The sequence below is a fragment of the Peromyscus eremicus genome, chromosome 1, assembly GCF_949786415.1.
Source record: "Peromyscus eremicus chromosome 1, PerEre_H2_v1, whole genome shotgun sequence".
NCBI classification, from domain to species: domain Eukaryota; kingdom Metazoa; phylum Chordata; class Mammalia; order Rodentia; family Cricetidae; genus Peromyscus; species Peromyscus eremicus.
This window is the reverse complement of record NC_081416.1, coordinates 133,880,478-133,893,902: the sequence shown is the minus strand read 5'-3', so window position 1 is coordinate 133,893,902 and position 13,425 is coordinate 133,880,478. Positions and strand designations below refer to the sequence as shown.

At 46.3% G+C, this 13,425-nt stretch overlaps 1 protein-coding gene across 2 annotated transcripts in view; it reads left to right on the top strand.

Moving 5' to 3' along the window:
- The window catches only part of Trpm1 (transient receptor potential cation channel subfamily M member 1), a 122,374-nt gene that overhangs the window by 46,691 nt on the left and 62,258 nt on the right, over positions 1 to 13,425 (top strand). For both annotated transcript variants that reach the window (XM_059253324.1, XM_059253323.1), the window contains exons 2-6: positions 3,249 to 3,328; positions 6,437 to 6,632; positions 8,587 to 8,800; positions 9,820 to 9,944; positions 11,329 to 11,500. In XM_059253324.1, the coding sequence (XP_059109307.1) occupies positions 3,249 to 3,328; positions 6,437 to 6,632; positions 8,587 to 8,800; positions 9,820 to 9,944; positions 11,329 to 11,500 (787 nt within the window). The remainder of the gene's footprint in view (positions 1 to 3,248; positions 3,329 to 6,436; positions 6,633 to 8,586; positions 8,801 to 9,819; positions 9,945 to 11,328; positions 11,501 to 13,425) is intronic.

The following is a 13,425-nucleotide window of genomic DNA, read 5'->3' as shown; positions in this document are numbered from 1 at the left end:
AATGTTAAGCAACATATAATATATACATTATGTCATATAGATGTATGTCCTGTGTCCCCACGTGTGTATGGAAAGATGGCACATCCATTCTCATATAACCCTACATCTCACAGACTATTGCTCCACACTGATAATTTCGCTTGGGTCCAGTTCATTCAACTCTTCTCCATTTCTCAGATTTGTACTGTTTTCTCCAATAGTGGAAGACCAGCTCCGACTATCCATAACTTGTTCATTTCGCTTGACTTGTTCATTCACAGATTACATAGAGAACTTCATCAGAACTGCTCTCTTAGCATTTCTTTGAAAAAGTAATCTAGTTGTAGGAGCTTAGGATTTGTTTGTCTGGCACATATTCCAGATTCTGTGGCATACAGTCTAAGCACCGTGACCTTGTTTTTACAATCAAACACGAGCATGCTCTGTGAGCTTCTCTGGGAGGCAAGAAATAACGTACAAAGCAGGAAGAGCATGCTTCCCTCCAAACAGTGGATGTCTGCTTTGCTGTGGAGCCGGGCTCTAACATTCTGCTCCTGAAGTCTGGGCTAGATGAAGCCTCTACTCACTTCCCCGTGTTTCATCCTCTGTGCTGATGTGTTCCTGTCAAGGGCACAAAAGCACCGGCTTCCAAGGCCAGCAGCACAGTGTTCAAGACCCAGCGCTTCTGAACCTTCCTAATGCTGGGGCCCTTTAATACAGTCATGTTGTGGTGACCCCCCAACTATAAAATTATTTTCACTGCTACTTCATAACTGTAATTTTGCTACTGTTATGAATTGTAATGTAAATATTGTTTTGGAAAGGATAGTTTGTCCAGGGAATTATGACACACAGGTTGAGAACCATCATCAAGCAGTCATTAAATCATTTGGGCATGGGACTTTAGGTCAGTGGTTGTGTTTGCCTAGCATATGAAAGGCTTTGGGACTGACTGATCCCCACTGTGTGCATGCAAGTGATTTAGACACACACACACACACATACACACACACACACACACACACACACACACACACACCCGGGGTGGGGCAGGAGGATTCCTATTCTGCTGTAATAAAACACTCTGGCCAAAAACCCTGGGGGAGGGGAATCTTGTTTGGCTTACACTTTCAGGTCGTTCTATGATTGAGGGAGGTCAGGACAGAAATAAAGCAGGAATGAAAGAGACCCCATGGAGGAATGCTGCTGACTGGCTTGCTCACTGGTTTGTATTCATTTAGTTTTCTCATATGGCCCAGGATCTAGGGATACTTCCCACAATGGACTAGGCCCTCTTACATCAATTAAAAATCAAGCAGTGCCCCCACAGACACACGCACAAGCCAGTCTGATCCGAGTAATTTTCAACTGAGGTTCCCTCTTCCCAGGTGATTCTAGGTGTGTCAAGTTGACAATAAAAGCTAACAAGTACACACAGCACCATCACATAGTCATTTGAAGGGTGAGACATACGGCGTTGGCTTTTGAAGGTCCCTGGAGAAGATTTTTTGTTACACTCACTGCCATTAGTTAAAAAGACACTGAGTGACCAATGGACTTGGATGTACCCAGAAACGCTTCTCTGAGAGGAACACAGTAGTCCTGTCTATGTCTCTGGGCTGGGTAGGGCTCTGGTGAAGCAGCAGGTGGGCATCAGGTCCTTGGTCTGAACTGACTTGGGAGGTTTGCTGTGACACTGTGTTGTCACTGCTACTGCCCTGAGAGGCAACTTTATTTATTTTTTTTTAGATTTATTTATTCATTATGTATACAGATTATGCCTGCATGTATGTCTGCAGGCCAGAAGAGGGCATCAGATCTCATTACAGATGATTGTGAGCCACCATGTGGGTGCTGGGAATTGAACTCAGGTCCTCTGGAAGAACAGCCAGTGCTCTCAACCTCTGAGCCATCTCTCCAGCCCCTGAGAGGCAACTTTAAAGAGACAGGGAGTCCCTAGGTCAACATCAATGCCAGGTATGAGGAGGAGGACATCAAGGCTCCATGGAGGCCTGTCTCTCTAGACACCAGGGTCACACACTAGTCTCAGGTAATACTATTATGATTCCAAATGGAGACTATGGGAAAGCAGCCATGGACATGAGGCTTTCTGCCATTCCTCTAAGATGTTACTTAGGATTCTCATGCTGAGCAAGTATCTGATAAGCCATCCATTACCACTCCAGAGATATCACACAAACCAGCACAATACACACACCATGCACATTCTACATAATACAGCACATGCACATGCATAATATCTATCTAACACATAGTATACACACACACACACACACACACACACACACACACACACACACACTATTAACGCTCCTCCAGCCTGGGCAGGTTTTGCCAGGGACCTCCCAGCACCTGTTCCCAGGGATCTGCTGACTCTCCACCTATGATCTCCTCCTGAGGCAGGCCGATCTTTTCACTGCTCTGAGCCTCCTCCTCCATGTGAGGGTGTTCCTAGTGTCTGAGAACAATATAACTTGAATAGAGGCGTCTGGGCCTTGGCCTTCTCAATAAAAGAAGCCATACAGGAAGTTATCTCAGTCCTTGTGGCCTGGATGCAGCCTGATGCTGCCCTACCCCTTCTCCTTGTGCTTCCTCAGCCATCGCCTGCTGTTTTTAGAGGGTGAAGGACACTGTCCTCTGCTTCCTCTCCTTGGAGAGTCTCCACAGCACCCAACATAGAACCTTGCACAAAGAATATCTTCAGCCGGTAGATGCCAGTGAATTAAGTTCAGTAAGTGGGAAACAGAAATGTATGTTTCCGGGCCACCTCTCTTTCAAAACACCAGTGTCCTAAACACATGCAACCTCTCCATTGAAACAATATTCAGATATCTTAGCCAAAGCCAAGACCACGGCTCAGCCTTGGGTAAGACATTAGGTTTGATCCTCAGCAATACAAAAAAGAAACATACACACACACACACACACACACACACACACACACACACACAGGATAGAAAACTTCCTATTAATGGCATGTTAATTTTTTAAAATTACATAGACTGATTGATTGATTGATTGATTGATTGTGTGCATGTACTCGTGTGTAATGGTGCATAGATGGAGCAGAGGACAACTTGCAGGAGTCTGCTCTCTCCTTAGATGCGGGTTCCAGGAATTGAACTCAGGTCATCAGGCATGATGGCAAACACCTTTACCCTCTGATCCATCTTACAAATCATGTGACTTTTTTTCATGAACCCTGGTGATGGCTTTTGGAATCTAATTTTCATTCCTTTCTCTTCCAGGGTCAGAAAGCTTGGATAGAGAAAACATTTTGCAAAAGGGAATGCATCTTTGTAATTCCCAGCACAAAAGACCCAAACAGGTATGTCAGATGCTATTGTGGAAGCATTATCTGAGTCAGGGCTTGTGAGCATGCCTCAGTAACTATTCTTCTCAGGTCTGTGGGAGAAGGGTGAAGAGGCAAGGACATGCCAGAATTTGTCCCCACAGGATCCATTAATAAAGAGTCATGGGGTTAATAAGCTCTTCTGTTGAGATGAAAACGCCCTGGCAGAGAATTCCTCTTTGTAGCTCTTCCCTGGGCTCTCTCCCAGCTAGATCTTTGAAAGTCTCAGGAAATCTTCTGGGGTGTCTGCAGTCCAACTCCCTAATCTATTTATATGAAAAGAACTTCTATCTCTGGGAAGGATCGGAACAACCGTATCTACAGAACACGTGACCAACACAATCTTTTCAAGTACAGGTGATCATTTCCAAGACAGACCAGAGGCCAAGCTATGACATAAGCCTTACTATTCTTAAACACATCAAAGCATGGTCCTCAACCATAATTAAATAAAGTTAGAAATCAATAGAAGAAGAAAAAAACTGGTACCTCACAAAGTGAAGATACTCCTCTGTAACCAGTAGATCAAAGCTGAGAACAGATGGGGAATAAAATACTCCAAGATAAATGGGAATAAAGACATGACACATCAGAACTGAGGAGATGCACTAACATAGGCTGAGAGCGAGGTTCGTGCCCATAAACGCCTAGATTAAGAAAGAAGAGAACTTCTAAATAGTCATCCACCAGAAGATACGGTTAAGAGCAGAGTGGATGGGGAGCAAGCAGAAGGAAGACGCCCATGCTTCAACAGGAAGGAGAGGCCTGTGCAGCCCATGCTGCAGGGCAGAGCGACTTTGGTGGCAAAAGCCAGAAGTTGTTCTCGGAAAAGAACAGGAATCTGTGACTCAATTAGCCAAACTGAAAAGGACCGAAGAGTTAAGACTGTAACAGGCAGTCTTAAACAGAAATCAGCACGAAGCAATACTGTGATTTGTACAACAAATTAGATAATTTAGCAAATTCCCAGGAAGGTACAAACTACCCAAGCTAGCTCAGGGGAGAAATATCCAATGGAAACACATACACATTAAGTAACTGGTGCGGACAGGGTCAGTGGTCTAAAGCCTCCCCATTGGTTGTTATTAGTAATCAGAACGACCCCAGGTCCAGGTGGTCTCTTTCCACTGACCTCTGAAACCATTCCAAAAGAACCAACACAAGTTCTCCATAAGCTCTGCCCAAAACATGTTGGGGTGGGGGGGCACTCTGCCGACTAGTTACATGAAGCCAGTAATACAGATTCCCAGACTGAGACATTAGTGAAAGAAATGAATGAAGTTCTAAGCAATTTGGAAAACATCCCTGCTCACGGATCCAAAGATGTGTCATGATTAAAACAGCTCACAAAATGACACACAAATTCAACTTAACCCCCAGATGACAGCTAATCTCAATGTCAACGTGACTCGATTAAGGAACACCTACATTAGTGGCCCACACTTCTGGGTGTGTCTGTTAGGATGGTTCCAGAAAGGGCTAGCTAAGGGAGGAAGGTCTGCCCTGAGTGTGAGACACACCACCCCCAAGGCCGGGGCCCTGGTACAGCAAGAGAGAGAAAGAGGACTTCTAACACAAGCCTTCTCTCTCTGTGTCCTGGCCAGAGAGGGGACTGGTTCTGTTCCTCCTCCACAGGTCTCTAAAACTGTGAACTAAACCTTTCTTCCTTATTGTGGATTCTTTTATTGTTTTATTGAAAAATAAATCTCGGGAGTCGGATATTAGGGAATAAACCTGAAAGATCCACAGAGCAACAGAGAAACAATCACCTCGCTCTCTTCTCTACTTTCCCTGTTAAAAAGGGCTGTGCATTTCTTTTGACCCCTCCTAATTCCTCCTGTGTGTCCCTCTATCTTCCTCGGAGTTGGCCAGAAAGCTCTATGGTCCGCTTTAGGAAGCTGCATGTGGACTCCAGACCGAGGTCCGACTCCACAAAGGAATCTCCCACAACACTTCCTTGTCCCCCCCCCCCCACACGGCAGGAACAGAAGTCTGACTAACACTTCCCCACTCAAGTGGCTTTGTTACGGAAGTTGACAATCCAGTTCTAAAATGCACATGAGCTTTTGTAAGAACCCAGACTGGTGAAAACCAGTAGAAGAAAGGGAGGGGGAGGGAGAGAGGGGAGGAGAGGGGAAAGAGAGGAGGAGGGGAGGGAGGGGAGGAGGGAGAGGAAGGGAGGGGAAGAGGGGAGGAGGGGGGAGGGAAGGAAGAGATGGGATGAGGGGGAAGGCAGAAGGGGAAAAGAGAAGAAAGAAGGGAATGGAAAAAAGAAAGAGAGGGGGAGTAGAAAGGAAAGGGGAGAAAAGGGGATGGAATAGGAGAGAGAGAGAAAGAAACCTCAAATATCAGCTCACAACACTGATGAAGTAACCGGAAGGGGAGGGGAGCCTCCCACATGTACCAAGACATCACTCTGGCCCCTGCTGTTCTCCCTAAGGGGCATTCCAAGCTTTGGTGGTTCAGGCATGAACTGTGTGGCAGCCAACCATGACAGTGACCAAGGAAAACCTGGGCATGCATGGAAAGACCATGGACATGCTCAGAGGAGACTAGGAAGGAGCGTGGGACAGAGGTTGGCTGAGTTGTGGAGAGACACTGAACATCAAGATCTGCAAAGCCCAAACATGGCTGCTCAGGACAGGACCACTCAACCTTCAGTGCTACTTGGGCAGAAAAAAAGGTTTCACTAAAAAACAGAAGAATCCTGCAGCACTGTAGAATTCCAGAAGGCCACTTATCCGCTCCAGAGCTGTGGCTGTACTTTGTCACAAAATGTTCAGCAGTGTTCAGAGGGCCCCGCTCCTGTTAATATCCTCAAGACAGTAAACGATGACCACTCACTCATCCAGTAAGAAAGAACAGCCGTCCACTGTGTTGTAAGCAGACTGGTATATAAGTAGTGATGTGTCGCTTTTTTGGAAAGAGAACCACAGGGATCACTTCTGTCCCTGATGAAGCCGATGATGAAGGTATTCTTGTGGCCCTGGTTGGACCCAGCTCATCCATGCAGGCTAGTGTATACTTACTCATGGGAGGGAAGGAAGAGAAACTGCTGACCAGTCTGCTTCACTCTTCTTTCAGGTGTTGCTGTGGTCAGCTCATTAACCAGCACATCCCCCCACTGCCGAGTGGGGCTCCCAGCACAACAGGAGAGGACAGCAAGCAGGTGGACGCGCAGGCGGGGAAATGGTCTGTCAGCAAACACACCCAGAGCTACCCAACAGACTCCTATGGGATTCTCGAATTCCAGGGCGGGGGCTACTCCAATAAAGCCATGGTAAGAGGGGTGATGGGACACTGTGCACAGGGACCCCGCCTTCACCAGATCCTGTCTCCTGGTCCCCAGGATGCAGAGACCTGGGTCTTCCTCAGGCTTACAGCTAAACCTTCATAGGCACGTTACTGCAAGCCCATGAGGTGAATCTGCACAGATGGATTTTACATCACTGTAAAGTACACGCAGCCTCCATGAATCCACTCACTCCAAGCTCTAAACCACAAGGCACGCCCTAGCCCAACCTTGCACACACTCTCTATTGCCCCACCCTGGTGTCCTCTGGTGCTTTCTATTGCTATGATAAACACTGTGGCCAAAAGGAATAAGGAGAAAAGGGTTTATTTCATCTTATGTTTCCAGGTAGCATTTCATCACAGAGGGAACTCAAGGCAGAAACCTGGAGGCAGGAACGGAAGCAGAGACCATGGAGAAGTGCTGCTCACTGGCTTGCTCCTCATGGCTTGCTTAGCCTGCTTTCTTATACATCCCAGGACCACCTGCCCAGGGCTGGTATCACCCACAGTGCCCTGGGCCCTCCCACATCAATTATTAATCAAGAAAATGCTCTACAAACTTGCCTACAGGCCAGTCTGATAAAAGCATCTTCTCAGTTGAGGTTCCCTCTTTCCAGACGACCCTGGCTTATGTCGAGTTAACAAAAACAAACAAACAAAACAAAAAACAACAATAAAAGAAAACAAACAAACAAAACAAAAAACGGTACACCTAGTGATAAGAAAGTTCTTTAAAACAGTAATAATAACCGTGGACTCGCCACCGTCCTTGGCACATGGAGAGCCTCTACAAGCATTTTCCTCTGAAGTCAGCTTCCCTGTGTCTTCTCTTCTCAGCTAGCAGGAGGAGAGGAACAGTCCCTCACAGTTTGCTGTAGATAGGGAATGCTAGCTCCCTTTCTGGTGGGCCCTGCAGTGAGGAGAGGTGCCAGCCCACAATGTCATGCTGCTGATTCTCAATGCTATTTTCACAATTTCATTTCCTTGGTCCAACATTATTATTCAAATAAAACTGTTATGTTTCAAATACCACAACACAAAATTTTCTGGAATGGCACTCTATGTATTAGCATGGACACAAAAAGGTAACACATACAGACTCTGACCATTAATTTCTTTTTCATCCTGAGGAGAAGAAGGCTAGTCCACATGTGGGCTCATGACCCTTTCCTGTTCACTCAATGATAGCATTGCCCGACATCCTGGACCATTGTTAGCTGAGCCAACTTGGAATTGATTCTTTCAAGGTTAAGTTTGCAAACAAGTATAAGACACTCAGATGTGTTGACTGTCAGACAAAAGAAAACATAATTTTTAGTACAGTTCCGTACCAACTCTTATATGTGATGTGCTGCTTTGTGTAAAGATACTGTGCTAAATCATTTAAAATATTCATTTTTAAACCATTCAAAAATTCAAATTTAGACATGCACATTAGCTTGGTCAGTGGATACTACAGTACTTTAGATGGGGGGATTTATAAACAGAAATGTACTTTGCACAGTTTTAGAGGCTAGGACACCTGCAGTCAAGGTCCCAGTTCATCCAGTTTTGCCCCTTGTTTAATAAATGACGCCTTCTTGCTGTGTGTTCGCATACAGGACGAATGAGTCAACTCCATGGGCCTCTGGAACACTGTCCCTTATCTAGCCCTTACCACTGCTGCACTGGGATAGAGTTTTAGCGTGTGGCTGTCAGGGTAACACAAACATTTGGATCATAGCCCTGGTGTCCTGTGTTTTCCCTTGCTAAATCTGGCCATCTTTCCCCCCAAGTTCCCTTTAGTCACTTGGCTAAAGATTAATGCAGAGGGCCCAGGTCACAGAGGGCCTCGGGGCCCTGAGGGAGCTCTTGCTTGAACATGTGTGGTACTCATGGTCCCCTCTGACAGGAGAAACAAAACCAAGAGCAGGCGCTGAGCACCGTGCATTCTTTTGCAGTATATCCGCGTTTCCTACGACACCAAGCCAGACTCCTTGCTCCATCTCATGGTGAAAGATTGGCAGCTGGAGCTCCCCAAGCTTTTGATATCTGTGCATGGAGGCCTCCAGAGCTTTGAGATGCAGCCTAAGCTGAAGCAGGTGTTTGGGAAAGGCCTGATCAAAGCTGCCATGACCACAGGGGCCTGGATTTTCACCGGGGGTGTGAGCACTGGTAAGAGGGGCCCCACGGTGAATCTACACACCTGGAACTCAACTGAGGTTGCAGAGGGGCTCCTAGTAAGAATGGCCAGGAGACTGGACACATGGACTCCTGATCCCCGCTGTAACAAGAATGGAACCTTTACTCAGCAGGGTTTTATTGTTGTTGTGGCTGATCCGTTTAAACAGTCTAAACATAATTTTGTTAGGTGGCTTTCCAGCACCCAACAGACACCTGAGAGAATCAGCTTATAAAGGGAAGAGGTTTGCTCTGGCTCCCAGTGTTAAAGGTTTCAGCCTGTGGTCAGTTGGCCCCACTGCTTTGGACCTGTGGCAGAACCTCCTGGTGGGAGCACGTAGTGAAGGCAAACAGAGAGCATGGCTGGAGCTGCTAGCTCTGCAAGGGCATACCCAGTGATCCACCAACCACGTGCTGGGGCCTTTCTCTTATGGTTTCCACCGCCTCCCAACAGTCGCCAGCTGGACACTAGGCATCCAACATGGGGCTTTGGGGGACATTTGAGGTCTAAACCTCAGTGGGAACAACAGTGATGGCAGTGAACATCTGAGTCTCTCGGTCTGTGCCATCCTCTGAGCATAGCCATGGACAAGTGTCCTTGTCATGAGCCAATCAATATGCACTGTTTCCATGCTTTGTGGGAAAATAAACTGAAAATATATGAGTTAAGGAATGTGACCGGTGGTCTGTCTCCTGCTGTTAGCAGAATGTAGCCAAGGACTACGGATGAGATCTCAGTGACTTCCAGCCTTGGGTCGTAGAAATCTGTAGAGGAACTCCTTGCCCAGCTGTTTTGGGGTCTGCTCTTATTTCTCTACTTCAGGCGTTAACACAGGATCGGTGGTTATGATGAGCAAGGACCTGTGTGGGATGTGTTCTCTTTGTGAAGAGAACAGGTCTCACCCCTGATCCACAGGGATTATGGAGGCTCAGAGCAGGCGCTCCTGAAGTTTGTCAGTGGTGATGTGATGTGGCATAGAAGGGCCTGAAATGTGGCTTATGGCTGCTCGCAGGTGTCGTCAGCCATGTGGGAGATGCCTTGAAAGACCATTCCTCCAAGTCTAGAGGCCGGCTCTGTGCTATAGGAATCGCTCCGTGGGGCATGGTGGAGAACAAGGAAGACCTGGTTGGGAAAGACGTAAGTTTTCTCTGAAGACATTGACAACTTTTAAAAATTTAACTCTGTATTTTGAGATCATTGTAAATTCATATGTTGTTGTAAGAAATTCACTCATCCCTCTGGTGGAAGCTTCTTGCAAAATGATGGTACAATCAAGACGTTGACATTGATACCATCAAGACACAGAACATGGCCATCAACCCAAGGAAGCCCCCTGTCTCCTTAAATATCTATACCAATTTCCTCCCATCTCTGCTTCCACTTTAACACTGACAATCACCAATGTGTTACGTATCTCTATAATGTTTTTGTTATTTTCAGGATATGAAATCATATAATATGCAACCTTATAGGGATGGGTTTTTCCAGCCGATGTCACTCGCAGGACACTCAGATTGCCATGTGTCCCTTCCCACTGATGAATGGTGTTGTCTTCTGTGATCTGGATATACTACAACAGACTGTTTAACCACTGTCTCTTGAAGAACATCTCACACAGTTTATAGCTGGCCTATTAAAAATAAAGTCGCTATAAAGTGTGTGCTCAGAGGACTGGGGAGACAGCTCAGTGAGTGGGTAAAATGCTTGTTGAACAAGCATAAAGACTTGAGTTTGGATTCCTAACACTCACATATAAAGCCAGGTTTGATAGCTTGTGACTGTAATCCCAGTGCTGGAAATGAAGTCAGGGTCCTAGGGGATCAGTGTCTGCCGGTCTAGCAAGTCAGTCAGCTCCACGTTTAACGAGAGAGGCCTTGTCTTAAAAAAGAAGGTGGAGAGCAATTGAGGCAGATGCTCAGGTTGACCCCCCCCACACACACTCATACACACTCACATGTTTATGTATATACATCACCCACACCCACATATATCTATGTATATACACCACACATACACACATAAAGGCACACACAGAGACACTAATGTGTGCTCAAGATTTTGTGCTACTGCCAGTTTTCATTTCTCTGCAATAAATAAGTGTTCAATTATTGGGTTGCCATTATCTAAAGCGGCAGTTCTCAACCTGTGGGCTGCGACCCCTTTGAGTCAGTTTGTAACAATTAAAATACACCCTGCGTATCAGATATTTACATTTCGATCCATAACAGGAGTGAAATTACAGTTATGAAGTGGCAACGAAAATAATTGTATGGTTGGGGGGGGTCACCACAACATGAGGAACTGTATTAAGGGGTCACAGCATTAGGAAGGTTGAGAACCGCCCCTGGAGCAAACAAGTTTCTTTCTGTCTTAACACACTGATTGAGAAAACAGCCTTCAGTGTGTACGGTAGAGAAACGAGACTAAGTTTACATGTGGTCCATGTACACAGTGCTTGAGTGCCCTGTGACTCTTAATATCTAAGTCCTACAGCTTGGATTTGCATCGTGCTTTTCGTTAGGTAACAAGAGTCTACCAGACCATGTCCAACCCTCTGAGCAAGCTCTCGGTGCTCAACAATTCCCACACTCACTTCATCCTGGCTGACAACGGCACCCTGGGCAAGTACGGTGCTGAGGTGAAGCTTCGAAGGCAGCTGGAAAAACACATCTCCCTCCAGAAGATCAACACAAGTAAGTCCCAGGAGGCCGGGGACACCAGCTGGGGACCGGCTCCACCAGAGTGGACGCCCGCTGAGAAGGAAGTTACTGGAGGATGCTGAGAGTCTTGATTCTTGCCAGGTCCATGGAACATGGTCAGACCCTTGGCCCTAGCGACCTGTCATTGTCTTCACACAGCAGCCATGTGACGCTTTGCCCAAGTTCACGAGTTGGTCTGAGAAACACCCCTGCACTGTTTGTCACGGTGAGGGCACTGCCCATCATCTTGTCCTCATTCTTGTTTACTGTAGTTAGGGCTTTTTTTTTTTTTCTTTAATGTTTTATCAGGAAAAAAAAATTGCTCTCCAAAGACTTAGTATGATTCATTCTACGAACAGATAAGTGTTGTAGGGTCATTAAACATCTCTGTAGGTCTGAGTCTCTCTCATGGACTAAGAGGGCCAGATGAGGAAGTCCCTGGACCTGGCTGCAGGGCCATCTGTTTCTGATGGGCACCATCCTTGTTTGGTCCAGTTGGCACAGCTCTGAGGAAAGAACACCCACTGCTGGGGTAAATTAGAGGATAAGATAGAGAGAAAGGACTGGCCCCCAACCAGATGAACGGATGAGAGCTTGTTAAAACGAAGGGAGCTGGTATAACCTCCTGGGACACGGCCACATGCAAAAACTCAGTCAAACAATTATTAAATCGTCTCACAGAATATTTTATTCTTAACATCACCAGTAATATCTTTGTGCACGACAATCTAGGCCTGGGAAACGGTCATAATGTAAGGAAATGGTTAGGATTAGGGTAGCCTCCATGAAAGGCTATGGATTGCCAAGAACCAGTCAAAAAATATTTCCATCAATTCTTGGAGAATACAATTTATTTTTTTTTATATTCACATCCCCCCCCCGCCCCGCTTCTCCCAGATCTACCCTTACCTCCCTACCCACCGAATTCATGCCCTCTTTTTAAAAACAACTCATTGTGTCCTACTGTGCTGACCATGCACTTACGGGCGTGGGACCATCCACTGGAGTACGGTCAACCTGGGGGGGGGGTGGCACACTCTTAAAGAGAGCTGACTTCCTTCTCACAGAAACCACGCACTTGTCAACCCCTCCCCACTTCCATGCTGAAATGCGGACTGGCTTGATCTGGCACAGCCAGCCTCACTGCTGTGAGTACAGAGTGCTCCTAAGAATCAGCTCTTGATAAAGCTGTTGCATTTGGTTTACACTTTAATTGTTTTGGACTTGTGAGTTCTTCCTGGACCCGTGACTTGTGGGCTTCCCTTTGTCATCCTTTGCCTAGGCCTCTGAGTGGGGCAAGGACAGCAAAGGGGGGCTCAGTGGTCACCTCTACTCCAGAGAGCTCTGGGAGCCTGAGCCAAGAACAAGTTCACCTCTGCTTCCAGAGACGAAGTCACCACATTCCTGAAGATGTAAGATCCCAAGCCTGCTTGGATGGGAATGTCAAAGGCTGAAGCAATGCCATTTTGATCCATTTCTTGTTCATGGCTATGAAGCCCATGTTTTACCTTCAATGCTTGTTTGCTGAAATAAACCTAATTGGAATTCTTTTAGCAGGAGATAACAAAGCTGTTCTAAATACTTAAGTATCGACTCAGGAAAGCAGGAGGAAGTCAGAGGCTCTGAATTCCCTCACTGAGATTCTCTTCTTCTTATAAGGCTTCTTATAACCTGTGCTGGCAGAGTTCATCCGAAGCTCTTGAGAACCGTGAGGTCAAGGGCATTTTCCCTATTTGTCACTTGTAATGTTGATCAGAACCATGGAAACAAAGCAAAAACTGACCAGCAAACAGTGACCCTGAATCCTAACAGGGTCTAAAGCCCAGAACTTCATTGGCCACAGATGGAAAGCATTCAGGAGAGAAATTTAGTCTTTAATTAATGTGTACAGTTTTTTCCCTAGTTATTATCCCTAAACA